The sequence below is a fragment of the Amia ocellicauda genome, chromosome 1 (genome assembly GCF_036373705.1).
Source record: "Amia ocellicauda isolate fAmiCal2 chromosome 1, fAmiCal2.hap1, whole genome shotgun sequence".
In the NCBI taxonomy this organism is placed as follows: domain Eukaryota; kingdom Metazoa; phylum Chordata; class Actinopteri; order Amiiformes; family Amiidae; genus Amia; species Amia ocellicauda.
In genome coordinates, this window is record NC_089850.1 from 63,624,313 (window position 1) to 63,652,278 (window position 27,966).

The 27,966-nt window shown below is 43.3% G+C and overlaps 1 protein-coding gene across 2 annotated transcripts; it reads right to left on the minus strand.

Moving 5' to 3' along the window:
* Positions 1 to 16,200: 16,200 nt before the first annotated feature.
* On the minus strand, positions 16,201 to 27,163 carry flcn (folliculin). 2 transcript variants are annotated; one of them, XM_066712668.1, is made up of 12 exons: positions 27,094 to 27,163; positions 23,125 to 23,340; positions 22,878 to 23,024; positions 22,538 to 22,759; positions 22,258 to 22,424; positions 22,067 to 22,158; positions 21,800 to 21,963; positions 21,195 to 21,308; positions 18,735 to 18,858; positions 18,340 to 18,471; positions 17,303 to 17,405; positions 16,201 to 16,809 (listed from the first exon to the last, which is right to left on the minus strand). In XM_066712668.1, the coding sequence occupies exons 2-12, from the start codon at positions 23,338 to 23,340 to the stop codon at positions 16,626 to 16,628; spliced, it is 1,665 nt and encodes a 554-aa protein (XP_066568765.1). In that variant the 5' UTR covers positions 27,094 to 27,163; the 3' UTR covers positions 16,201 to 16,625. The 2 variants fall into 2 exon arrangements, with proteins under 2 accessions (XP_066568765.1, XP_066568755.1); XM_066712658.1 differs by having other exon boundaries at positions 18,735 to 18,861.
* Positions 27,164 to 27,966: the final 803 nt, after the last annotated feature.

A 27,966-nucleotide genomic window follows, 5' to 3' on the forward strand; every position in this document is an offset into this window, starting at 1 on the left:
GAGGGGGAACTTGACCATGAAAACTCTGCCGATTTTGTCACAATTTGCTTTCATCTGATTTATATTTTAAGGAGCCTGAAACCATACATGTATTGACTGGAATCACCTGGAAGCCTCAATAATTGCCTGCAATGAATATATTTTATTAGTATTATTATGATACTTTTTCTGCTGTTAATTGCAAAAGCTTATACAAACAATACTCTTCATACAGTGATACACAGCTGTCTAGAGCGATGCCATGTGTAATATGGAAGCCATACACTCACCTAAAGGATTATTAGGAACACCATACTAATACTGTGTTTGACCCCCTTTCGCCTTCAGAACTGCCTTAATTCTACGTGGCATTGATTCAACAAGGTGCTGAAAGCATTCTTTAGAAATGTTGGCCCATATTGATAGGATAGCATCTTGCAGTTGATGGAGATTTGTGGGATGCACATCCAGGGCACGAAGCTCCCGTTCCACCACATCCCAAAGATGCTCTATTGGGTTGAGATCTGGTGACTGTGGGGGCCAGTTTAGTACAGTGAACTCATTGTCATGTTCAAGAAACCAATTTGAAATGATTCGACCTTTGTGACATGGTGCATTATCCTGCTGGAAGTAGCCATCAGAGGATGGGTACATGGTGGTCATAAAGGGATGGACATGGTCAGAAACAATGCTCAGGTAGGCCATGGCATTTAAACGATGCCCAATTGGCACTAAGGGGCCTAAAGTGTGCCAAGAAAACATCCCCCACACCATTACACCACCACCACCAGCCTGCACAGTGGTAACAAGGCATGATGGATCCATGTTCTCATTCTGTTTACGCCAAATTCTGACTCTACCATCTGAATGTCTCAACAGAAATCGAGACTCATCAGACCTGGCAACATTTTTCCAGTCTTCAACTGTCCAATTTTGGTGAGCTTGTGCAAATTGTAGCCTCTTTTTCCTATTTGTAGTGGAGATGAGTGGTACCCAGCGGTGGTCTTCTGCTGTTGTAGCCCATCCGCCTCAAGGTTGTACGTGTTGTGGCTTCACAAATGCTTTGCTGCATACCTCGGTTGTAACGAGTGGTTATTTCAGTCAAAGTTGCTCTTCTATCAGCTTGAATCAGTCGGCCCATTCTCCTCTGACCTCTAGCATCAACAAGGCATTTTCACCCACAGGACTGCCGCATACTGGATGTTTTTCCCTTTTCACACCATTCTTTGTAAACCCTAGAAATGGTTGTGCGTGAAAATCCCAGTAACTGAGCAGATTGTGAAATACTCAGACCGGCCCGTCTGGCACCAACAACCATGCCACGCTCAAAATTGCTTAAATCACCTTTCTTTCCCATTCAGACATTCAGTTTGGAATTCAGGAGATTGTCTTGACCAGGACCACACCCCTAAATGCATTGAAGCAACTGCCATGTGATTGGTTGGTTAGATAATTGCATTAATGAGAAATTGAACAGGTGTTCCTAATAATCCTTTAGGTGAGTGTATGTCACATGGGCTGGTGGCCAGATTGGTTTAAGTGACACATTTTGGACAATTGTCAAACGTCTTCTTCTCTGAAACCGCAGGTACGATTGATGTGGAATTTTGTACTCGTGCCTTTGGCTAGATCCTCCATCAGATTTGTTAAAGGCAATATGATTTCAGCATTGGTTTAATTGCATGAAGTGTCATAAAGAGCAGGTTTGAAGTACATTATAATGTGTTAGACAGTGTTAGTACTGTGTAGATGTGTACTTGGCCCCCTGCATTGCTGCTTGCAGCTATATTTATTATTATTATTATTATTATTATTATTATTATTATTATTATTATTATTATTATTATTATTATTATGAAGTTGGCCTTTCTAAGTATGACAAAAACGTATTTAAAACTATGTATTACTATGCGGGCTAATATGATTATAACCACACAGCAGAAGTATAATAATTTGGAATCATTAATAGTATGTAAAAGTATGCAGCTTAGTAATTGTATATGGCATGTACGTTCATATTTTTAGTCATAGTATGCAAGTTAGTATAAGTAAATGTAAGTTGTTATTAATATTAATAGTAATAGTAGTAGTAGTAGTAGTAGTAGTAGTAGTAGTAGTAGTAGTAGTTATAGAAGAAGAAGCAGTAGCTGTTGTAAATAATATGAATTGCAAAGTAAGAAAAAGAGATTGAATAGAGGCCAGTTTAAATGTCAGAGGGGACACGCTTTATGTAGAGCACGTTTAATGTGCTTTATAATACCATTACTAGTACTGCTACTTGAAGGCAGTGCAGACTGGGAAGGGGACGTGGTTTGATTAGGAAGTGAAAAGCTGTTTGTTTAGAGTCCACAATAGAACATGTGGCGGGTAGGGTTTTTCATTCTCTGTATATATGAATATAGATTGTTTGTTCGACTATCCTCTGCTGGATTGTGAAGGAAGGGCTCTCTAATGTTATATTTGGCACTATTTTGTGGGAACTTTATTTTAAACTATTATTGTAATTCCTTTATCTCATGGCGTGCTTTAAACTTACCATTACTATGCGCACATTCACAGTTATATGCACTTTCTAATTCTATAAATAAAGGATGGATATGCTCTGACAAACTGTATGATTACGATTTGCTTATATTGACTTATTATTAATTTAAAAGATCGGTATGTACCAGTATACATTCAAAAGAGTAAGCATTTAAAGTTATATGAAACACATACATGTAAGCTCTATTAACACGAAGCGCAATTGGGATAATAGGGATTAATAGCAGGCTGACAGGCTCGCAGACTCGGCTGCACTTTTAAACAGCACCGCGCTCACCTGTGCGCTAATAATCGGCACTAAAGTCCCGTATTTACGAGTTTAACGCGACTGGCGCCTCCGCTACAACACGCATGCGCACACGAACGCAACACAGCACGCATACAGCCCTCGTGTCTCCCATTAACAGTCAATTTGCCAGGTCGCTACAATAACATTACAAATAAACCGTATTGTAAGAGCCACAGTTCAAGATTTTTTTTAATTAATTGTATTACTTAGGTGTATACTGTATATTTAGATAATTTAGGACCCCCCTATTAAGTGCTCCCTTAGTTTAGTCTTCCTGACGTCATGCCTTGTCATCAGTGTTTAATTTAGTAGGAAAGAAGGAGACTATGGAGCAACAGTTTTTGACTGAAAATAATTTGTTTGTATTGTCTTTATTTTCAAGTAGACAGTCAAACGAAGAACCTTGTAGATTCGTCAGACTCTCTGCTTCACATAGACAACTGTGGTTGCGTATTGTAAGAAAGCTGCGCCACTACGTTAGTAAAACCTCGCTCCCGTTGGAAGCCGCGGGAAGGAGCGCAGCTGACTCGCTGTGCTGAAGAAAGGAACCGGCCATTACTAAACACAGTGACTGTTGATGTTTTGACTGAATACAGATGAATGATAGAAAACCAGGATTGCTAGTAACGAGTGAGAATGACGAAGATAATTGTTACTACGAGCCAAGTACTGAAGTTTAGACACCATATTAATGTGAGCTGCGCTCGTTTTTCACATAGTGAAAATAGCAACGTTTTACTCTTTGAGAGACAGTGAATCTTTTTTGAGTAATTGTATGTAATCGTTTTCGTTTGAGAATACTTTTTTTCCTTAGAAGTTTAAATGTTTGCTAGCGACTTTGGACGTTGAAGTGAAGATAAAATGGCAGATGATTTAGTCACCACAGAAAACGTCCACAAGAGGGCAGCAAAGCCCACAGAAAAGGCTTTGGAGGAGAAATTTCACAGACATATCGTTAAGAAGAGCAAAGCTAGGTCAGCTTACTAGCAAAATGAAAGAATTGGATCATCTAAAAGAAGATGAAGGTAATTTGAAAAAAGTTAAAGAATTAATTCAAAATGACTTTGCCAAGTTATATGGAGAGTTTGATGACCTTAATGAACAAGTGCTAGCTCACTTATCTGAAGATGAGGGAAATGCTGATCAGTCAGGAACTGTCAAGACTTATATTCAGTTAACTAAAAATTGGACAATAAGAGTACGCAAAGGTACAGATGAAAAAAAGAATAAAGATGAAGTTGATAATGTTGATCCAAGTGATAGCATTTCAGAAGTTTCAGCACGCTTGCACAAGAAAAATGTCAAACATGGCTCTGTTACTGGACGTATGTCAGTGTCTTCATCCACAAGCTCCACAGGTTCTGCATGCTTAAGGGAAGAAGCTGAGCATGCAGCACTGCTAGCCAAGGCAGCATCTTTAAAAATGAAACAAGCTATTGAGGAAGCACAGTTAAATGCTAAAAGGGAGCAACTGGAGTTAGAGACAGCTATCGCAGCATCCAGTGCTAAGCTAAAAGAGTTTGAAGATAATGACAATACTCTGGACGGCATGAATGACTACTTTAAGATGAAGACATCAATCAAGGCAGAACCCAGAGGAACCTCAGGGTCTGAGTATGGAGATTCACCTTCTGCACCATCAGTCAGAAGAAAATATGTCTCAGCACTTCTATTCCAACCAGCTCATTCTACAGGAGTAAATGAGAGCACTACAGCAGTGGGGGACAGTCCAGGTATGGAACGGCGTAGACCATAACACCGTGATGTCTACCAGAAGCCTGTAGAATATGAGAAAGATCTCTATCAAGTTATGCGGCGGCAGAACAAGATTACAGAGATGCTTGTAAAGCAGCAAGACATGTCTCATTTCCCTAAAAGAGACATACCTTTGTTCAAAGGTGACCCGCTTGTTTATAAATCCTTCATCAGAGCATTCGAACATGTCATCGACAGCAAAACAGAGAGCAGTCGAGACAAGTTGTATTACTTGGAACAGTACACCAGTGGAGAACCACAGGACCTTGTCCACACCTGTGAACACATGGCACCAGACAGAGGTTACAGAGAAGCAAGGTAGCTACTTCAGAAGCATTATGGTGATGAGCTGAAGAAAGCCGGTGCTTATATTGATAAAGCCTTAAAGTGGCATCAGATCAAGTCAGATGATAGGAAAGTTTTGTACACATATGCGCTCTTCCTGATTGGATGTTGCAACACTATGGAGGATATCGAGTACATGGATGAAATGGACAATCCAACAAACATGCGAGTTGTCGTCTCAAAACTTCCGTACAAGATCAGAGAGAAGTGGAGAGCAACAGCCTTCAATATTTAAGACAGACAGGCAAGAAGAGCCAGGTTTACGGATTTGGTGAGCTTCATCGATAAAGCAAGCTAAAGTTGCTATGGACCCGCTGTTTGGAAAGAAAAGACTGCTGACACAAAAACTCTAAACAAAAAGAAGGGAAGCAGTTTTGTCACCAGCATCACTCCAGCTGGAGAAGAAAAAACACAAGAATCACAAAGAGTAGCCAAGCTAAGCCTGTGAATGGTTTCCAGAAACCCTGTTTATTCTGCCAGAAGAATCATGCATTTGACTCTTGCAGTAATGTCAGAGAACAGCCACAGTAAGACAGAATTGAGTTTCTGAAAAGGAATGGTCTTTGTTTTGGATGTCTTACACAGGGACACCTTAGCAAGGATTGCAAGAAGAGAATGACATGTCAAGAGTGTTCTCTGAGGCACCCAAGCATGTTGCATGTCATTAAAGAAGACAGTCATCTCCAATAAGAGTGAAGACAGCAACATTGAAGAGAAGACAGTCTCAAGCTCTCTTGTGTCACTCGAACATCATATATGTGGATATAATGGGGCCAGAGAAGGTGAATGCATTCTCGTTATTGTGCCAGTGAAGATTAAGTCCAAGAGAAGTGAGAAGACTGTAGAAACTTATGCTTTCATGGATCCAGGGAGTTCAGCAACATTTTGTACTGAAGCATTAGTGTGACAGCTGAACATCAGGGGCAGGAAGATTGAAATCCTTCTTCGAACAATGGGCCAGGAGAACCCATTACACAGCTACATCCTGTCAGATCTGGAAGTGCGTGGACTTGAAGAGGGAGACTACACTGAGCTACCGAAGGTCTTCACACACAGTGACATTCCTGTGAAGAAAGAAAACATCCCATTGCAGAAGGATATTGAGAGATGGGCTTATCTGAAACAAGTACACCTCCCACACATAGTAGCTGAGGTTGGTCTGCTTATAGGAACCAATGCACACAAGGCCATGGAACCGTGGCAGGTGATAAACAGTGAAGGAGACGGGCCCTACGCAATCAAGCAGTAGTTGCAGTCAAAGTTGACAAAATGCTGAGGCAAGAGCTACAAGTTCCACTTGAAGAGTCTACTTGGAGAGCAGAAAATGGCAGACCTGCCAGAGGACCGTCTGTTACCAGACAAACCCCCCTTTACGAATGTTGGAGTAGATTATTTTGGACCCTTCAAAGTCAAGAGAGGACGCAGACTGGTGAAGAGATACGGTGTTATTTTCACCTGTCTGACTATCAGAGCAGTTCACCTTGAAGTTGCTCACTCTTTAGACACCGATTCTTCTATTAACGCTCTGCGTCGATTCATCAGCAGAAGAGGACAGGTGACCGTCATGCGTTCTGACAATGGCACTCATTTTGTCGGAGCAGAGAGGGAGCTGCGTGAAGCTATTGAAGATTTGAATCAGACCAAGATATGGGAAGTCATGACACAAAAAGGAGTGAAGTGGATTTTCAGCCCACACGCTGCTTCTTACCACAGAGGAGTATGGGAAAGACAAATTCGCACTGTAAGGGAGATATTAGGTTCAGTGCTCAAGCAACAAACATTGGATTACGAGAATCTTCAGACAATCCTGTGTGAAGTTGAATCCATCATCAATGATCGACCGATCACTAAGACATCAGATGACCCTAATGACCTTGAAGCTTTGACGCCTAATCATCTGTTGTTACTGAAAACGCAACCAGTTATCCCTCCAGGTGTATTTAAGAAAGAACATCAATACGCGTGACGTAGATGGGGACAAGTTCAATACATCGCTGATCTATTCTGGACAACATGTGAATACTTACCTATTCCACAAGAACGCCAGAAATGGTCCAGACCACAGAGGAACTTCGAGCCAGGAGACATTGTTCTGATTGTGGACGATTTCGCTCCTCGGAATTCTTGGATAATTGGAAAAATCATCAAAACCATGCCAGACTCTAGCGGTACAGTCCGCCGCGTGAGTGTGAAAACTTCAGCACCCTGGAGAGACCAATCACTAAACTCTGTCAGCTACAAGAGGCAGCATGAGAGCTGAAAAAAGACATTGAAGAGATGTCAACAAGTGACAAAGGAAAACAAGGACTATTAGTTATTAGTTTAAGTTTTTTATTGAGTTGTTTATGGCTCTAGTCTGAGTTTTGAGTATAATTGTTATGCTTCCCGCCTGGGCAATTAGAGGTCAGAAATGTAAGAGCCATAGTTCAAGAAAAATTGTATTTTCTTAATCAATATTATTATTTAGGTGTATACTGTATATTTAGATAATTTAGGAACCCCCTATTAAATGCTCCATTAGTTTAGTCTGCCTGACATCATATGCCTTGTCATCAGTGTTTAATTTTGTAGGAAAGAAGGAGTCTCTGGAGCAACACAGTTTTTGACTGTGTGAAAACATTTTTTTTGGATTGTCTTTATTTTCAAGTAAAGTCAAATGAAGAACCTTGTAGACTCATTGCTTCACATAGACAACTGTGGTTGCATTTTGTAAGAAAGCTGCGCCACTACACGTATTAAAGCCCCGTATGCACACATTGAATGTAGTATAATTATTATTAGTAGTAGCAGTGGTATGAGTATTATAATTATACAGTATTTACTACAGAAATCAATAATACAGCTGTGACCGCAGTGCAAATCACAGAGCAGCGCGCAGGCGCAGGCGGAATCAGACCATGGCAATCGTGACCGCTGATTGGCTACTGACTGGGCTGTGATTTGCTTAAACACCGCTGATTGGCTGCTGGTCTTTCAGTTGGTCTGTCTGTGCGCGGGAATGCGTTCCACCATTCAAGTCAATGGGAAATTGGGGTTTTTAATCGATCAGAACTCAATCAATATCGATCCCAGCTGTACAGAAAGCACCAGCAACCTGGCCGGCATCAGGACGAAGAAGTGTGTGAAGTTTTGTTCTGTAAATTAAGACTGTAGGAGGAGTAGCAGTCCAGACCAATGGCAGAAAAATAATACAAAATTAAAGATTTTGTAAGAGAACAGGACTCTGCATGTTTTCACACGCAGACTAATACTAACCCACAGGCTCTCTCTCTCTCTCTCTCTCTCTCTCTCTCTCTCTCTCAATTCAATTCAATTCAATTCAATTCAATTTTCAATTCAAGGGTGCTTTATTGGCATGACAAACAGTTTCGTAGTGTTGCCAAAGCAGTTGATATTATATACATACATTGAAAAATAATAAAAGGTAAGAAAAAAATAAAAAATAAATGAAACCGTAACATTATAATTTATAAATAAAATCTTAATAGACATGTACATTTACTTTATTTATAGTTAACAAGTTTACAGCTGGTGCTCACAGTTTTCACAGTGAGCCCCTCAGGCTGTGGCAGGGGCTGTGTGTCCCTCCCCCAGGAGGATAGCTATTTTTTTTTCATTTATCAATTCATAAAATTATTTTATAATATTTATGAATTGATTAAAGAATGTGTCCCTTAATTTGGCATATTTATTGCAGTGGAGGAGGAAGTGCATCTCTGTCTGGACCTCTCCTGTCTCTCAGTGACCACAGCGCCGCTCCTCTCTGGGCAGCCAGCTCTGCCTGTGTCGGCCCGTGTCTATGGCCAGGCTGTGGTCACTGAGCCTGTACTTGGTCAGGATCCGTCTCTGCTTCGTATCTCTGACAGTGAAGAGATACTCTGCCAGGGTGTATTCTCTGTTTAGGGCCCGATGGCAATCCAGTTGACTTTGGGATTTGGTTTCATTGTTCCAATGTTCCAGAGAGGAGGTTTTGGTTATCTTTATGATTTGGTTGACTCTAATTGGGGGCAGGTAAGCAGTGCTGACCTGAAGCTGGTCTCTGTTCGCAGTATTAGTGGGGGTCAGTGCCGTGAGCTTCAGGGTCAGCTGACTCAGGGGACTCTTTTCAGGGCTGAGCTCTTGGGTTTGGAGGGCCTTGTACTGCAGTGAGTCTGACTCACTTTTCTTCAGGTGCACCAGAATTGCAGTGCTCTTTTCTTTATATTAATGAGAGTTGGAAAACGGCCTAATTCTGCCCTGCATGCGTGGTTTGGTGTGTTCCTGTGCACCTGCAGTATGTTAATATAGAGTTCAGCATGCAGGGTCTCTATTGGATGTTTGTCCCACCTGGTGTAGTCCTGTTGACTGAGTGGACCCCATACTTCACTACCGTACAGCGCAATGGGCTGGATCACACTGTCAGTTAGTTTGAGCCAGATTTTGACTGGAATATTAATGTTATAGAATCTTCTTCTGATTGCGTAGAAAGCTCTTCTTGCTTTGTCTTTGAGTGCCTTCACTGCCAGGTTAAAGCCCCCTGACGCACTAATAGTCAGGCCCAGGTAAGTGTAGTGTGAGGTGTGTTCTAGGGTAGTGTTGCCTAGCGTGAAGTGGTATTTGTCTCCCTGAGGTCTGGCCTTTTTTGAAAGATCATGATCTTTGTCTTCTTCATGTTTACGGCCAGGGCCCAGGACTGACTACTGCTCTAGCAGTGCCAGGTTTTGCTGAAGCCCTTGCTCTGTGGGCGACAGCAAGACTAGGTCATCTGCATAGAGCAGGAATTTGACTTCTGTGTCATTTAGGGTGAGGCCAGGGGCATCAGACTGCTCCAACACTGTTGCCAACTCATTGATGTAGATGTTGAACAGTGTTGGGCTTAGACTGCAGCCCTGCCTCACTCCCCGCCCCTGAGTGAAGAATTTTGTTCTTTTGTTGCCAATTTTTACTGCACATTTGTTTTCGGTGTACATTGATTTTATAATATCATAGACTTTACCCCCTACACCGCTTTGAAGAATTCTGTAATAAAGTCCCTCGTGCCAAATGGAGTCGAATGCCTTTTTGAAATCAATGAAACAGGCAAAGATTTTGCCTTTACTTTTTTGGTGGACGTGTTTGTCTATGAGGGTGTGTAGGGTGTAAATATGATCTGTAGTGCGGTGATTTGGGAGGAAGCCAATCTGACTCTTACTCAGGACACTGTGCTCGGTAAGGAAGGCCAGTATCCGGGCGTTGATGATACTGCAGAACACCTTCCCCAGGTTGCTGCTCACACAGATGCCCCGGTAGTTGTTAGGGTCCAATTTGTCTCCACTCTTATAGATTGGGGTGATCAGCCCCTGGTTCCAGATGTCAGGGAAGTAACCAGTACTGAGGACCATGTTGAACAATTTAAGCACAGCCTCCTGCAGTTGTGCGCTGCTGTGTTTGAGCATCTCAGTGCTGATGCTGTCCGGGCCGCAGGCTTTTCTGGGTGGAAGTGCCTGTAGCTTTTTAGATAGTTCCTGTAGGGTGATTGGAGAGTCAATTGGGTTTTGATTATTTTTAATTGATTGTTCGAGTAATTTCAGTTTTTCCCTGGTTTCAATTTGTTTGTGTGTCAGATCATTTTGTTGGATATCTTTATAAAGGTTTTCAAAGTATTTTTTCCGAATGGTTCCGTTTTGTATTGCCAATTCTTGTTGTTTTGTTGAATTTAAATTGTTCCACATTTCCCAGAACTGGTTTTGGTCAACAGATTTCTCTATGTCTGTGAGTGTTTTGTTTGTGTGTTTCTGTTTTTTATTTTTAAGGGTGTGTTTGTAGTGTTTTAGGGTCTCACAGTACTGCTGGCGTAGTTCTGTGTCTTGTGGTTGATGATGTTTTTGATTGGATAGGTGCCTTAAATTTGTTCGTATTGATTTACACTCATCATCAAACCATGTCTGTGTGTGTGTGTGATTCTGGTTGGTCTTTTTCTTTGTCTTTTTAAGATTTGCCATTGTGGCTGCAATTTGATATATTTGATTGATATCATTTATGGCCAGATTTAGTCCTGTCACATCAGGCTGGTACTGAGAGCTGAGGAAAGTGTTGATGATGTCTGTTATTTCTGTAGAACTCATTGCTTTGTTAAATTCCTCTGTGCTGTTTGGAGCCCATCTGTATGTTTGATTAAGGTTGTACAGCTTACTGGGCTGTGTCTGTGTGTTGCTGGCCTGACTTCTTCTTTTCAGGAACACCGTGATTTGGTTGTGGTCTGACAGGGGGGTTTGCTGCCTGACAGTGAATGCACTAATGAAGGAGGGGTCCATGTCAGTGAGCGCGTAGTCGACTACACTAGTCCCAAGAGCTGAGCAATACGTGAACCTCCCTAAAGAGTCCCCTCTGATCCTGCCATTAAGGATGTACAGGCCCAAGGCTTGGCAGAGATGCACTAACTCTCTCCCGTTCTTGTTCACCGCCCCGTCGGGGTTGTTCCTCTGGGTTGTGGTGGGGGTGAGGTACAGAGGGGCCTGGCCGAACACATGGCTGTTTTCCTGTGTGCATTGAAGTCCCCACAGAGCAGCACATTCCCCTGGGCCTGGAAATGGCCGATCTCTGTGTGGAGGGTGTTAAACAATTCCTCATTGTAATAGGGGGATTCAGAGGGGGGGGTATACGCTGCACACAGGTATATATGGTTCTCGCACTGGGCTATTCCCTTCTTAATTTGAAGCCATGTGTGCGTTGGGCCCTGTTTGACTGGGCTGATGTGGTTGGCCAGCTCCTCTTTGTACCACATTATGATCCCCCCAGAGTCCCTGCCGCGCCGCACTGTGCTCAGTTTAATTGAGGGCACAATAACTTCCCTGTAGCCCAGTGGGCAGTGTGTGGGCACCTCTGCACGGCACCATGTCTCCAACAGAACTATGACATCTAATTCCTTAATGCTTTTAATGAATTCAGGGTCTGTGCTCTTCAGCCCGAAAGCCGAGGAGTTCAGGCCCTGAATGTTCCAGCAGCTTACTGTAAATGAGCTCATTTTAGCTAACATTGTACTTAGTGGAATAAAATGCCTATCAACAATACAACTTTTTAATCTAAGGTTTTGTTTAAACTAGAATTTCAAATATAATAATTATTAGTTTTATGTAAAATATGGTTACATTGTATGTACACAGATATTTATTTTAGTGGTGGGGATTGTCGGGGTGGTCGCAGCATCTGCGGTGGTCGTGGCATCTGCGGCTGCGGTGGTGGTCGTGGCAGCGGTGGTGGTCGGGGCATCTGTAGCAGCGGTGGTGGTCGTGGCAGGGATGGTGGTCGGGGCATCTGCGGCAGCGGTGGTGGTCATGGCAGATGTGGTGGTCGGGGCATCTGGGGCAGCTGTGGTGGTCGTGACATCTGCAGCAGCGGCAGTGGTCGTGGCAGTGACAGTAGTTATGGCAGTGGCGGTGGTAGGGGCAGCCGGGGCAGCGGCGGTGGTTGTGGCAGCATGTCGGTGGAGCTGTTCCCTCAGTCCCTGTAGCTCTGTACTGATGGTTCTCTCTCTGTGCTGCATCTCCTCCCTGACGCAGCCCAGCTGGATCCTCAGGTTGTCGTTTTCCTGCTGCAGGGTGCTCATCTCACTCTTCAGCTCCTTGATGGCCATCCAGCTCTCTTTCTTGAGCTGAGTCACCTCGTCTCGGAGCTGCTGGGTGAGGCTGCTCTCTGTGGGACGGGACAATGTGAGTTCCCTGAACTCCACAAACTCCAGCTCCAGCATTGCCAGGCACTCCCGCACGTGCTCGATGCTGCTGGGTGTGGTGGTGGTGGTAGGGAGGGGCTGGATGGGGTCCAGTGTCATGCTCTCTTGACTTGGAGCTGGATCCTCATGGTCGGTGCTCTTGGGGGGGGCAGGCGTTGGGAATGATTTCTCCTTCTCTGCCTCTTCTTTCAGTTTGTTGAAAGAGTTTTCAAAGGAGGTCAGGCTTGCCTCGCTGCCCTGGATCAGCACAGTCCCGCTGTGGTAGATGTTGACACTGAGCACTGTGCCGTCCGTCTCTCTCCCTCTCTCTCTCTCGCTCTCACTCTCTCTCTCCCTCTCTCTCTCTCCCTCTCCCTCTCTCTTGCTCTCTCTCTCTCCCTCTCTCTCGCTCGCTCTCTCTCTCTCTCTCCCTCTCTCTCGCTCGCTCTCTCTCTCTCTCTCCCTCTCTCTCTCTCACTCGCTCTCTCTCTCGCTCCTGTCAGTCCAGGTGAAAATATTTTGGGTTGAAAGGAGGAGAAGTGTCTCTAATACAATCTGGGTGCATCATGTTAAAAAATGCAATCTTTTTTTAAAGGAAAGCTGTGAATATGAAATGAGGCAGGTTTTCCATTATATAGATAATTGCTCCACTGGAACAGCTGCGGACTAAACAAGGTCTCTATTGCAAGGAGACCGAACAGCACTGCTGCTGCTCTAGAGCAGACTCACCCCGTTTCCACTGGCCCTGTTCAGGGCGCCTCCGTGTGGCCGGGCTGTAACTGCAGCTCAACTGCCCGCCTGTGTCTGCACTCATTGTTGCGGGTCCGGCTGCCCTAGGAAGCGACTGAGACACGGAAGGACAAAACGCACCTGGGACGCTCAGCACTCTGGGATTTAGTGTTTTAAACTGGAAGCTTAATATAGCTTAAGTATCCTAGACATTCTCCCTTATTTATCTGTGGGAGAATGAACTGCGTTGCATTATTAAATACATTGTGCGTGTGTTTAAATCTGTCCCGTGTAGCCACTACATATCTATATCATGAAATACACCGTATGACAGTCACAGCCAGTTTTTTAACAAAATCTCATACATGTAAATACAGCTACAACACTCTGGGATCCATAACTTACTCCAACAGTTTCTGTTTTACACAGTTTAATAGTTTTACGATAGTGTAAACAGGGGGAAGCTAAAAACCGTGCAATTTAAATAATTCTGAGAGAAATATACAAGACATCGGAATATTTAATTTAAATCCAGGACGAATATTTCATATTTGTGTGGATCTTTTCAAACACTCTTCAATGTCTTTCTGCTCCAAGCAATTAATCCTGTGTGGCACTTTCCAACTACTCCGATTCATTGTTTCCCAAGGTACACACACATATTCCTTCTTGGAAAAAGTTTCTACCGCATCCCTGTCATGAGAGCGGCCGCCAGCACTGTACTTTCAATTTCCAGATGCAGTGGCGCCGCGTCATGACGTCACAGTACTGACCCGGAGCTGCAGCTGAGCCCCAGTGGAAACGCCCTGGACCGGACCGGCCACGCTGAGGTGCAGCATAAGTCTGGGACTAACTCAGTCCTGCTCCAGCTGCGGAATAACTATGGATAGTACTGTACCGGGCAACAAAATGTGACAAATTGACTACTTTTATAAGTACTCGATTCATAACCACTAATCGTTTTGTTTTGCATATCAAATAGTTACATTTTTGTTTGTGACATTGACAAAATGTAATGTATTAATGCTCTGTTGTACACTGGTGAAACTGACCCCACAGGTAACAAAAATCATAATTAAAATTAGAACCAGTGTACAATTTGTTGGTTGAAAGGTTTTATTAAATTCTGTAAAATAACTATGAATATATTGAAAGCTCTACAGGAATTATTACCCAGCTGGAATTGTAATCCAATATGATATTAATAATATGGAGGTATAATACAATTGCGCTGTATGTAGCCTATAGCCAACTTCATATATGAATGTATGCCAATATAGTATATTAATATACCGCCGGGCAGGGCTGAGAGCTCCACTCTGGGCGGGGCGCTGTTGGAGGTGCCGCTCTGAACCTCCACCTGAGCGTTAAAATAATTCAGACCAAAGTATTAAATGTTTAGTTTAGATAATGTTTTTGGGTCTCGTTCTGGGAAATAAAGTGCAATGGGAAATGCAATTTAGCTATAGCTTTAACATCACACGAAAACATTTCTGCATAAATTGTATTATCAATTATGCTACTAAAATAAATGCATCATTAGATGGTGTTGTGGCATTCGCATTTGAACTGGACTGGCAGTGCCACGGCGCAGCAGCATCAGCAGGGCAGCCACTTCACTCTCCACTGACTCCACTTTCACGTCCACAGCACACTGCATCCTTAGTCGGGGACTGAAGCTGGGGATCAGCTGGTCAGCAGCTCTGCTCCGCCTCTTTTTTGGTTGCAATGGACACTAACTTTAGTCCGCATCTGGGGACGACCCCAAGTACAGAGCTCCGTTGTGGAAATGGACCTCTTACTGATGCTCAATGTTGCTCGCATCCCTACTCTGAGATGAGAGACAGAGATGTTCAAATGTTCAAGCTTTGCTACGAGGACCGTGTCGGTGCCAGACCCGTGCAGTGTGAAAGATGGCAGATTTACAGAGCCACACATTGCCTCCTGGTCAATAGTCATGACTTTAATTCCAGTACCTGCACTAACTTACTCTCCTCCGGAGGGAATAGAAATACCCCTAACCGCCTGCCCCAATGAAACGTAGCCGGACACCCCAAACACAACATGATTTCGGCATTTCTCGTCTGTATGGTGCTGTCAGTAGTAGCTGTTGTCCTTTTGATTCCCTTTCTCTTCTGGTTTTCTCGAATCTCTTAAATCGTTTCCGTTCGGGAGCGGAAGTTGGTTTTCGTCCCGGAAGTGCGGCGATGGCTGTGTTTACGATCACTCGCTGTGTAAGAGCGGTGCGCATCACTCATGTGTGTTTTTATTATGAAAAGCATTGCAGTATTTAATAATGATTGTAGTTTGTAGTTTGCGAGTGGAAGGGTTTGAATTAGTGCTCAAAACACGGCATGTGGCCAACGGACAACCGGACTAGACACGCCCTGTCGAGGGAGACCACCGTCAGACAGACTGGATGTGGGTCGATGATGATTTAACAGCGCATGCGTCCAGCCACGGATTGCCAGTGTTGTGACTGGTCAATGCTCATGCCGATGCTAATACTGTTTTTGTTTGCTTTTTAATAAATCAATGCCAGTCTCATCAAAATGCCAATTCTATATGCTAATTGTAAAACAGTATAATACTGCGCATGTGCAGGACATACAAACTGAACATTCCAGCCTTCTGATATATTTATAGGGATTTCAGTTGAATTTTTTGTGGAAATGTTACAAACATTTTTTTAAAACTTTAAGGTAAAAAGGAAACTGATGGAATATTAAAATAAATAAATAATCACAATCGTTTTAAATTGGATGTACAGATCTCCCCTAAGTCCTGCTAATATAAAACTGCACTACAACTGCTAATAATACTAACTAATACTACAATACAACAACTACTACTAATACTACACTACAACTAATGATGCAACGACACAAAGAGAGGCAGTGTTAGTTAATTTTATTACTCAGAATATGTACATGTATTTGTGACTAACAGGCCAACCCTGACCACACCCTCACACACTGATCATATTCATATGCATTATTGTTCATGGACCAGATGTAGATACTGTACAAAGCTGAATACAGTAAATAAATACAGAAGTGAGATACAGAGATACAGATACACAGCAATATTCATGGAAAGACGTATATACACAACACACACACACCCACTCAATCTCCCAACAATGCACTGGGCTGGTCTGCAGTGCATCTCTCTCTCTCCCTCTATCTCTGGAAAAGGGCGTCTGCCAAGGAATAAATAATAATAATAATAATAATAATAATAATAATAATAATAATAATAATAATAATAATAATACTCTCCATGGGTGTGGCATAGGGAGCTGATCACATGACTCTCTCAGTGGGCGTGGCGCAGGGAGCTGATCAGGTGACTCTTGTAGGTCTTGCTCAGGCCGGTCAGCCAGAACTTGAGCAGACGTACGTTGTCATCATCTGAGGCGCCCAGCACTCCTAGCAGCTTCTGTGTCTCCTCACGGCCACGGCCATCGACTTTGGAGAATTTAAACAGCACCTTCACCTTACTGAGAGAGGGACAGAGAGGTTAATACAGTTCAATACTGACTGACTGACTGGACACTACAGCACATTAACACTGACTGACTGACTGGACACTACAGCACATTAACACTGACTGACTGGACACTACAGTACATTAACACTGACTGACTGAATGGACACTACAGTACATTAACACTGACTGACTGGACACTACAGCACATTAACACTGACTGACTGGACACTACAGCACATTAACACTGACTGACTGACTGGACACTACAGCACATTAACACTGACTGACTGACTGGACACTACAGCACATTAACACTGACTGACTGGACACTACAGCACATTAACACTGACTGACTGACTGGACACTACAGTACATTAACACTGACTGACTGGACACTACAGCACATTAACACTGACTGCAGTAAGAGAGAGTCAGAGAAAGAGACACAAATCAATGAACGTGATCAATATGTATCAGCAGCCGATCAGCGATTGATAACTCACTTCATCCACTCCTCCTTCAGGCAGAGCAGACAGTGACTGACCACATCCACTGAGAGGTTCTCATTGGTCAGCGCCAGCTCCAGCTTATTTAACAGTGTAGGACCTGAGAGCAAGAGGTCAAAGGGGTCAGGGCACTGGTCAGTCAGTGTTAATGTGCTGTAGTGTCCAGTCAGTCAGTGTTAATGTGCTGTAGTGTCCAGTCAGTCAGTCAGTGTTAATGTACTGTAGTGTCCAGTCAGTCAGTGTTAATGTGCTGTAGTGTCCAGTCAGTCAGTCAGTGTTAATGTGCTGTAGTGTCCAGTCAGTCAGTGTTAATGTGCTGTAGTGTCCAGTCAGTCAGTGTTAATGTGCTGTAGTGTCCAGTCAGTCAGTCAGTGTTAATGTGCTGTAGTGTCCAGTTAGTCAGTGTTAATGGACTGTAGTGTCCAGTTAGTCAGTGTTAATGGACTGTAGTGTCCAGTCAGTCAGTGTTAATGTACTGTAGTGTCCAGTCAGTCAGTGTTAATGTACTGTAGTGTCCAGTCAGTCAGTGTTAATGTGCTGTAGTGTCCAGTCAGTCAGTCAGTGTTAATGTGCTGTAGTGTCCAGTTAGTCAGTGTTAATGGACTGTAGTGTCCAGTCAGTCAGTGTTAATGTGCTGTAGTGTCCAGTCAGTCAGTGTTAATGTGCTGTAGTGTCCAGTCAGTCAGTCAGTGTTAATGTGCTGTGGTGTCCAGTCAGTCAGTCAGTGTTAATGTGCTGTAGTGTCCAGTCAGTCAGTCAGTGTTAATGTGCTGTAGTGTCCAGTCAGTCAGTGTTAATGTGCTGTAGTGTCCAGTCAGTCAGTCAGTGTTAATGTGCTGTAGTGTCCAGTTAGTCAGTGTTAATGGACTGTAGTGTCCAGTCAGTCAGTGTTAATGTGCTGTAGTGTCCAGTCAGTCAGTGTTAATGTGCTGTAGTGTCCAGTCAGTCAGTCAGTGTTAATGTGCTGTAGTGTCCAGTCAGTCAGTCAGTGTTAATGTGCTGTAGTGTCCATGGGGTCGGTCGGTGGTCAGTACCACGGTCAGTGGGCTGTGTGCTGGCGCTGGTCAGTCGGCACTGGTAGAGGGAGAGGATATCGTCGTCGCTGCTGGCTGCTGAGTAGAGAGAGGAGCGGTCATCACTGACCACGTCCACCAGCACCGAGAACTCTGAGAGAGGAAGAGAGCGATTACTACACAGATACTCCACAGTTACTACAGTAACTGTACAGATACTTCTCAGTCACTCCACACTTACACCATAGTTACCCCATAGTTACTACAACTACTCTAGGATAATTACAGAAGATAATTCAGTTTCTCCACAGCTACTCCTGAGACGGACCAAAATTAACTCCATGGCTACTCATCAGTTACACCACAATTAACACCACAGTTACTTCACAGTTACTCCTCAGGAACTTGGCGGTTACCGGAGGCAAGGACGTGGGGGGGCACGGGGACGTCGGGGCGCAGGCCCAGGAAGTTGCAGCGGTACGCCTCCTCATAGCACTCACTGTACAGCACACAGCGACAGCACCCCCGTGGCAGCAAGGCCTGCTGGGATACAGGAGGACCCAGAAGGAGGGAGAGAGAGAGGGGTTACACACTGACTGACTGACACACTGACTCATAAGTATAATACTAATACAATAACACAAAAAGTAACAGTAATAATAATAATAATAATAATAAAAACAACAGTCTGTTGGGTCAATGTCAATGAACTGAAAGCAGCACTAACTGGAGATGATCCCGTTAGTACGCAGCTCTGTACTAAACGAACTCGGTGGCTGAAGTTCGTCTCCATCTGCGGACTAAACAAGGTCTCCATTGCAACAAACCCCAAGACCATAGCTGATGCTCTAGAGGAGACTAATGCCTCGGTTCCACTGGCTTAAGCGTCCGTGCCATGCTGTGCTGTGCCGGACGCGTCCCAGAGCTTTGTTTGATGGGAGGAGCAGCGACTGTGGGTTTGGTTTGTGTTTCGTTTTAAAAACAGAGACAGGAAACACTACGAGCGACACAGCCTGATGTGGAGAGGAGTTGTGTGTCTGTTTTATTCTTTCTGCTTTACATGATTGTAAACAGCGTAATAAATACATGTTTCTGTTCAGAGAGATTAGGAAGAGCTAAACGTGTAGAGACAACATTATATTCACACAAGCACGTCCCCATAAGAATACATTTCCATCTGCAACAATAACATTTTTGCTATTTAGTATTATTATCATTTGTGCTATTATATATGTACTTTAAACGGCACAGCGTGACTCCCTTAATTTTACTACTCTTACTACAGATGTGTAACTGTAAATTACACTTTTTGCCGTATTATTTATAATTTACTTATCAGACGTCCTTAACCAGGGTAAGTTACAGTTGAAACAAAATACACACGTTTCACGATTAATCATGCAGATACAAAATAGCAGGTTATAATTTAACTAAAGTGTGCGCGTTTCAGTCATGGCGTTTATGGACACATTTATTAAACCAGTCCTTAATGTTTTAGAGGGAAACCCAGATCTGCTGTATTTATTTATTCATTAATTTAACTTGTAAATGGACACATTTTAACTGAATCGTGTTCGCCTTCACACTGACTGTCTGCGGATTGTCCTGCACACCATTCACACAACACAGCCTGAAACACCATCCAGCTGTTCATAAAATATTAATAAAATCGGCTGATACCGATCCGTTTATTAGTCTTCAGTTTATTTTTAACTAGTCACGGCACTGCACCGGTCCTGTGAAATCCAAGTTTTTAATCCACTTGGATATTAACTGTAAGCAGTTATTGTTTCTGTATGTGGATTTCACGTGTAATTTCTTCCTGATCACACAAGGCACTTGAGATTATACCTTCCGACACAATGTCTCTGATCTCCTCCCTGTCTGTCTACAGTCCAGCACACATCTTCAGTGGGCGTGACGGATGCTTACAGACACGTCTGGCAGCAGATAGTTAACCGGCCACAAAACACGGACGCGTCCAGACGCTTAGCCAGTGGACACGGGGCATAAGTCCGGGACTAACTTAGTCCTGCTCCTGCTACAGACTAACTATGGACAGTACCGTACTAAGGGCAACAAAGTGTGCCAAATCACAAGGTTACTGAACTACTCACAACTCGATTCATAACCACCAATCGTTTTGTTTACATGTAAAATACATTTAAATTTTTGTTTTTGACATTGACAATGTATTTGTTCTTTATGAATATCGGCAAATGCTCTGATGTACATGGATAAAATTGACACCACAGCAAAAAAATTAAATAAATAACCATTGTGCAAATTGTCAAATTTAATTAAATACAGTACTATGAAATAACTGAGAACAGATTATTGAAACTGAAAGCTCTACAGGAATTATTACCCAGCTGGAATGGGAATGCAGTTTAATACGAAGTATTAATAGTGGGCTATTCGTAGCCTATATAGATTGACTATATAATACATGCCAGTATAGTATAAGTATACCGTGCCCGGGGCTGGGTTGTGGTTCGAGAGCGCAGCGATCACAGCGCTGTGTTGGGCTGCGGTGTGGGGGGTGCTGGGTCTGAACCTCCCAGCCCCATACATTGAGAATCTAGTCACTCCTGATGTGTGGCCGGCCTCTTCAGTGACTTCACTTTCTGTTTGGTAGCAAAACAACAAACGTAATCCTTAATCCGGACTAACGCTGGGGATCAGCTAGTCTCAACTCTGCTCCGCCTCATTTTTCATTGCAATGGGCACAAACTTCAGTGCACAGCTGGAGATGATCCTGAGATAGAACTTACTACAGAGCTCCATACTAACTCAATCGACCCATTCATACCAGTCTACCCTGTCTATACACACATCCTGAATATTAATATGCGGAGGCATGTCGATTGGCTGACCTTGAGCACGGTGAATGCTGACTGGATGAGCTGTGGGTCCGCCCCCCTCCAGATCACCTGGTTCCCCATGAGCACGTGCCAGGTCAGCTGCCGGAACTCACTGGCACCAAGCACCTGAGGACCAACCAATCACAGGCAGGCTCGTTAACCCTTTCACACTCGTTCACACCAGGAGAGAGAGAGAGAGAGAGGGGGACAGGAGTAAGGGTGGATTCGGGCACTAGAGCACATCCATTTACTACTTGGATTCTCTTCCTGGCTTATTTTAAGGCTAGAGTACCAGAGGGCCCCGCCACTGGAAACGTGTGTCCCTGGGGAGGACATTCCTGAGCAGTTTGGAGCCCAGGGGCACAGCAGCTGAGCCCAGTAGTTCAGCAGGGGCACAGCAGGGGCACAGCAGGGGTACAGCAGGGGCACAGCAGGGGTTTCTAACGCTTTGAACAGGGAGTGACAGAGAGACGGTCAAGAAGACTCTGACACTGATAAAGTGCAGGTGAGGAACAGTGTGTTTTTGAACAGAAAGAATACCAAGAGAGAGGGAGGATGGAACGAGAGAGAGCAAGAGAGAGAGGCTGGCTCAGTCAGGGCGGTACAGCCAGCTGTACCTGTCTCAGGTGTCTCAGTGACCTGAACCTTGGCCCTGCCGGCTCCTCCCCCTGACTCCTGTCCCCCAGGAAGTCCCGCCCTTCATCACATTCCGATTGGTTCTGCTGTGCTGAGGACACCCCCCCCTCTGCCCCCTCCCAGCCAGTCATCTCCTCCTCTTGCTCTGAGGGAACAGAAGAGAGGCTCAGATGGACGGACATTCACATACACAAACTCACACTCACATTCACACACTCTCTCACACACACACCCCTCCCCCTCTGTACCGCTCTGCCTCTCGATCAGCACCAGCGTGTCCTCGGTCGGCGCTCCCTCCAGCAGCTTCTCAGTCAGACGGCTCCCACTGGCCTTCAGCAGCCTGAGGGAGAGAGATAGAGAGAGAGAGAGAGTCAACATCTGACCAACACTGACTCACACACACACACACACGCTGACACACACACACACACAGGCTCACCAGGTGAAGGAGCAGTGCAGGCTCTCCCACAGTGAGGGGTGCTGTGTGAGGGAGGGCAGGGAGCGCGCGGCATTGCCACTGCGCTGGGGAGGAAACACGGCCGGAGAGAAGACGCTGTCCAGCCGCACTGACCGCTGGCCGCTCACGCCCTGCTCACTGTCAAACACCTGAGCAAGGGAGGGAGAGGGAGAGATAGAGGGAGAGGGAGGGTGAGAGAGAGGTTAATACAGGACAGACACACCAGCTGCCTGCAGCCCCTGGCCCTCCCGCTCTGACACACCTTCAGGGCGGTGCTCTGCAGGGAGCCGATGGTTTGCCGCAGGTGGGTGAGCAGGAAGGGCCAGGAGTTGATGAGGTAGATGCGGTCCATGGTCACCATGACCACGGAGTACCAGCGCTGGAAGCCGCGGGCGAGGCGGTCCTTGATGAAGAAGGTGTGGCTGAAGACAAAGCCCTGCTGATCATCCCCGAAGAAGATGGGCCCCTCCCTGCCCGGACACACCTGAGAGAGAGAGGGAGTCGGTCAGTGTGTCAGGCAGTCAATGTGTCAGATAGTGTGTCAGTCAGTGTGTCAGTGTCCAGTCCAGCGGTCTCCAGCATTGGTCAATGGTCAGTCTGACCTCACAGCTCAGACTTCGGACACAGGCCTGGCGGACGATGGAGAAGAGCTGTGGCCGGCGGGGCTGCTGGTGGCTGACGAAGCGGATGGACGTCTCGCTGTCCACACTGAGGAACCCGGGGTGACCGGGGGGAAGAGAGCGACAGCCCTGAGAGAGAGAGAGAGAGAGAGAGGGAGTGAACATGGTACAATATCAACATGCTGACTGATACACTGAGTGACTGACACACTGACATTCTCTCTCTCACCTCACACATGTCAGATCTCTGTGGAGCAGAATTGTTGGCCTTCATATTAAGTCCTTCCTCTCTCTCCCGCTCTCGCTCCAGCTCTCTGGGGGCGGGGGGGCCTTCGGGGGGGCCAGAAGGCCCAGGGGGTGCGGGGGGGTGCAGGGCCTCAGTGCAGAAGAGGGTTCGAGGGCCATGGAGCTCACAGAAATGACACAGAGCCACAAGAGCGTTCATCTGAGAGAGAGAGAGAGAGAGAGAGAGAGAGAGAGAATGTTAATATACTGTACTGTATATATACACTTGTAACACACTGTACTGTGTATATACACACCTGTAACACACTGTACTGTGTAAATACACTTGTAACACACTGTACTGTGTATATACACCTGTAACACACTGTACTGTACTGTATATACACACCTGTAACACACTGTACTGTGTATATACACCTATAACACACTGTACTGTATATATACACTTGTAACACACTGTACTGTGTATATACACACCTATAACACACTGTACTGTGTATATACACTTGTAACACACTGTACTGTGTATATACACCTGTAACACACTGTACTGTACTGTATATACACACCTGTAACACACTGTACTGTGTATATACACCTATAACACACTGTACTGTATATATACACTTGTAACACACTGTACTGTGTATATACACACCTATAACACACTGTACTGTGTATATACACTTGTAACACACTGTACTGTGTATATACACACCTGTAACACACTGTACTGTGTATATACACCTGTAACACACTGTACTGTATATATACACCTGTAACACACTGTACTGTGTATATACACACCTCTAACACACTGTACTGTATATATACACTTGTAACACACTGTACTGTGTATATACACACCTGTAACACACTGTACTGTACTGTATATATACACTTGTAACACACTGTACTGTGTATATACACACCTGTAACACACTGTACTGTGTATATACACCTGTAACACACTGTACTGTACTGTATATACACACCTGTAACACACTGTACTGTGTATATACACCTATAACACACTGTACTGTATATATACACTTGTAACACACTGTACTGTGTATATACACACCTATAACACACTGTACTGTATATATACACTTGTAACACACTGTACTGTGTATATACACACCTGTAACACACTGTACTGTACTGTGTATATACACACCTCTAACACACTGTACTGTGTATATACACCTGTAACACACTGTACTGTATATATACACTTGTAACACACTGTACTGTATATACACACCTGTAACACACTGTACTGTATATATACACTTATAACACACTGTACTGTACTGTATATATACACTTGTAACACACTGTACTGTGTATATACACACCTCTAACACACTGTACTGTACATATACACTTGTAACACACTGTACTGTATATACACACCTGTAACACACTGTACTGTATATATACACTTGTAACACACTGTACTGTATATACATACCTGTAACACACTGTACTGTATATATACACTTGTAACACACTGTACTGTGTATATACACACCTGTAACACACTGTACTGTGTATATACACTTGTAACACACTGTACTGTGTATATACACACCTATAACACACTGTACTGTGTATATACACTTGTAACACACTGTACTGTACTGTATATACACACCTGTAACACACTGTACTGTATATATACACTTGTAACACACTGTACTGTGTATATACACACCTGTAACACACTGTACTGTATATATACACCTGTAACACACTGTACTGTACTGTATATATACACCTGTAACACACTGTACTGTGTATATACACACCTCTAACACACTGTACTGTATATATACACTTGTAACACACTGTACTGTATATACATACCTTTAACACACTGTACTGTATATATACACTTGTAACACACTGTACTGTATATACATACCTTTAACACACTGTACTGTATATATACACTTGTAACACACTGTACTGTGTATATACACACCTATAACACACTGTACTGTGTATATACACTTGTAACACACTGTACTGTGTATATACACACCTATAACACACTGTACTGTGTATATACACTTGTAACACACTGTACTGTACTGTATATATACACTTGTAACACACTGTACTGTACTGTATATATACACCTGTAACACACTGTACTGTATATATACACCTGTTACACACTGTACTGTACTGTATATATACACCTGTAACACACTGTACTGTGTATATACACACCTCTAACACACTGTACTGTATATATACACTTGTAACACACTGTACTGTGTATATACACACCTATAACACACTGTACTGTGTATATACACTTGTAACACACTGTACTGTGTATATACACACCTCTAACACACTGTACTGTATATATACATTTGTAACACACTGTACTGTGTATATACACACCTATAACACACTGTACTGTATATATACACTTGTAACACACTGTACTGTGTATATACACACCTGTAACACACTGTACTGTACTGTGTATATACACACCTCTAACACACTGTACTGTGTATATACACCTGTAACACACTGTACTGTATATATACACTTGTAACACACTGTACTGTATATACACACCTGTAACACACTGTACTGTATATATACACTTATAACACACTGTACTGTACTGTATATATACACTTGTAACACACTGTACTGTGTATATACACACCTCTAACACACTGTACTGTACATATACACTTGTAACACACTGTACTGTATATACACACCTGTAACACACTGTACTGTATATATACACTTGTAACACACTGTACTGTATATACATACCTGTAACACACTGTACTGTATATATACACTTGTAACACACTGTACTGTGTATATACACACCTGTAACACACTGTACTGTGTATATACACTTGTAACACACTGTACTGTGTATATACACACCTATAACACACTGTACTGTGTATATACACTTGTAACACACTGTACTGTACTGTATATACACACCTGTAACACACTGTACTGTATATATACACTTGTAACACACTGTACTGTGTATATACACACCTGTAACACACTGTACTGTATATATACACCTGTAACACACTGTACTGTACTGTATATATACACCTGTAACACACTGTACTGTGTATATACACACCTCTAACACACTGTACTGTATATATACACTTGTAACACACTGTACTGTATATACATACCTTTAACACACTGTACTGTATATATACACTTGTAACACACTGTACTGTATATACATACCTTTAACACACTGTACTGTATATATACACTTGTAACACACTGTACTGTGTATATACACACCTATAACACACTGTACTGTGTATATACACTTGTAACACACTGTACTGTGTATATACACACCTATAACACACTGTACTGTGTATATACACTTGTAACACACTGTACTGTACTGTATATATACACTTGTAACACACTGTACTGTACTGTATATATACACCTGTAACACACTGTACTGTATATATACACCTGTTACACACTGTACTGTACTGTATATATACACCTGTAACACACTGTACTGTGTATATACACACCTCTAACACACTGTACTGTATATATACACTTGTAACACACTGTACTGTGTATATACACACCTATAACACACTGTACTGTGTATATACACTTGTAACACACTGTACTGTGTATATACACACCTATAACACACTGTACTGTGTATATACACTTGTAACACACTGTACTGTACTGTATATATACACTTGTAACACACTGTACTGTGTATATACACACCTATAACACACTGTACTGTACTGTATATATACACTTGTAACACACTGTACTGTATATACACACCTGTAACACACTGTACATATATAAACAATATTAGTTTTAATATTGTGTGCTATGTCGTTTGAGTTTGACAATGTATATACAGTCACACAGTATTTACCTCTGTCGCTCGCACCGGGGCTCACGGGACTGAAGGCAGGTCACACTCAGCGTCCGCTGCTCTCGCCTCATGTGATGGCAGTCACATGCCAATGACGTCACACCGCGGCTACCGTATACTTCCGAGTAGGAGCGCACACACGTGCAGTGCAGTAGAATACTGCTGTTACAATAGGGGGCTGTAAATATATGCGTTGTGTTTCTATATATTACGGTAAAGAACAAAAATGTACGTTTACCGTACTTTATAGCATAGGAGCGCTCCATAACAAATCTGCTCTTACCGTAATATCACATGAATTGCCGATGTAATAAAAATGAAAAATATTTTCAATTCATTCAATAAACATGTTGGAACTCATATGTGAATATATATAGTTTATACGTGAATCTATAAATAGACAACATATATGTGTATATGGGCAGCAGTGTGCAGTAGTGGTCAGGGGTCTGGACTCTGGAGTGGGGGGTTCAGTCCTGGGGGGCACACACACTGCCGTTGTTCCCAAGCTGCTGTAGCTGCATCGCTAGATGATTAAATGGGTCATTGTGTGCAAAAGTAACGTGATCTACTGTAACAAGTGTAAGTTGTCCTGGATAAGGGTGTCTGCTAAGAAATATAATAATTTATTAAATAAATATGTAGTAGCACTGTATGGACTATAGTATAATGCCCAGATTGGAGCCAGTGTCGTGTGTATTCTACATATACTATGGTGCAGTGTAGTATACTATAGTATAGCATACCATAGTGTAGTATAGTATAGTATAATATGGTGTAGCATAGTGTAATGCAGTATAGTATAGCATGATGTAGTTCCCAGAATAAAAATAAACACTTTATTAGAGACAAATATAAAAATGAAAGAAACTT